At 49.8% G+C, this 1081-nt stretch overlaps 1 protein-coding gene across 1 annotated transcript; it reads right to left on the reverse strand.

Moving 5' to 3' along the window:
- Positions 1-491: 491 nt before the first annotated feature.
- Positions 492-635, reverse strand: PCYB_052390 (hypothetical protein; the record flags this gene model as incomplete). Its single annotated transcript, XM_004221120.1, has 1 exon — positions 492-635. A coding segment is annotated over one exon (144 nt), but the record flags the coding sequence as incomplete, so codon positions are not given.
- Between the last annotated feature and the right edge of the window lie 446 nt (positions 636-1081).

Genomic DNA, 1081 nt, shown 5'->3' on the forward strand with positions numbered 1-1081 from the left:
AAAAAAATCATTTCTATGTGTTACGCATGGTTGGGTAAAAACTGCGCGCTGTGTTCTTCCAGGGAGGGTGGGGGCCTACCGTACGGACATGGGACAAAATCATCCGTAAGTATTCTCACGCGTGGGTATCAATGCGCATATGCGCACACATGCCTACGTACATAGATACACGCACACATGCCTACGTACATAGATATACGCACACACGCACTGGTGCTCCCCCCTGAGCAAGGGGGTGTTCTCCCCATGATGGCGTTCCTGGCACGTTTTTATTTTAACATTATTTGTCCTCCGGACGAGTTGTACATGATGACAACAGAGTCTCGCAGTCGTTGGTAGAGATTATCACGGTGTTGGTTACTTCTTCTCTTTATTCAGCTGGCGGGGGAAAAAAAAAAAAGTACAAAATAAAAGACATGTAACAGCTCGGAGCATCGGAGGATGGAGACACGCCAGCACTGCGTGCTGAACGTCACCAAAAATTAACTTACCATTTCGTTCACGCGGTAGTACATGAAGATGGCGCCCGGTTTGAGGAAGAGTTCGTAGGAGGAGTACGTGGCCTCCACGGCTAGGAAGGCCAACAGGGCTCTTCGGATAACAGGCAGGCACACCGTTCCGCAGCCGTACGACATTTTTGCACTGTTTCAATTGGGGGGAAGGGTGTGTTTCCTTATGAGGATGCACGGACTGCCTCCACGTTTGGTAAGGATAACCCTCTACCGCAAAAAAAAAAAAGGGATAAGCACCGGTTATACGAGTGGACGATGTGTGTGTGGCAGTGGAGTAGCTCTGCTTCCTTCAATTTGAATTCCTTTGGAGCGACGGGCATGTAACTTTTGAAGCGTACGAACAACTCGGTTGGGTGGAGTTCCTCGAATGAGTGACTTATTCGGGGGCTGGTCGAGCGGGCGGCCTCTCTAGCTCATTGACCGAATCACGGGGCGTTCCTTATGGCGCGCGCATGCGAAAGTTGTTGCCGCGTTGGTAGGAAAAATTGGCCATTTGGAGGACTCGCGAGTGGGATGATATGTTAACTCGTTGTGTTCTTCCCTTTGCGCAGTTTTAACTTAACGTAGTG

This window comes from Plasmodium cynomolgi, chromosome 5 (assembly GCF_000321355.1).
Source record: "Plasmodium cynomolgi strain B DNA, chromosome 5, whole genome shotgun sequence".
NCBI classification, from domain to species: domain Eukaryota; phylum Apicomplexa; class Aconoidasida; order Haemosporida; family Plasmodiidae; genus Plasmodium; species Plasmodium cynomolgi.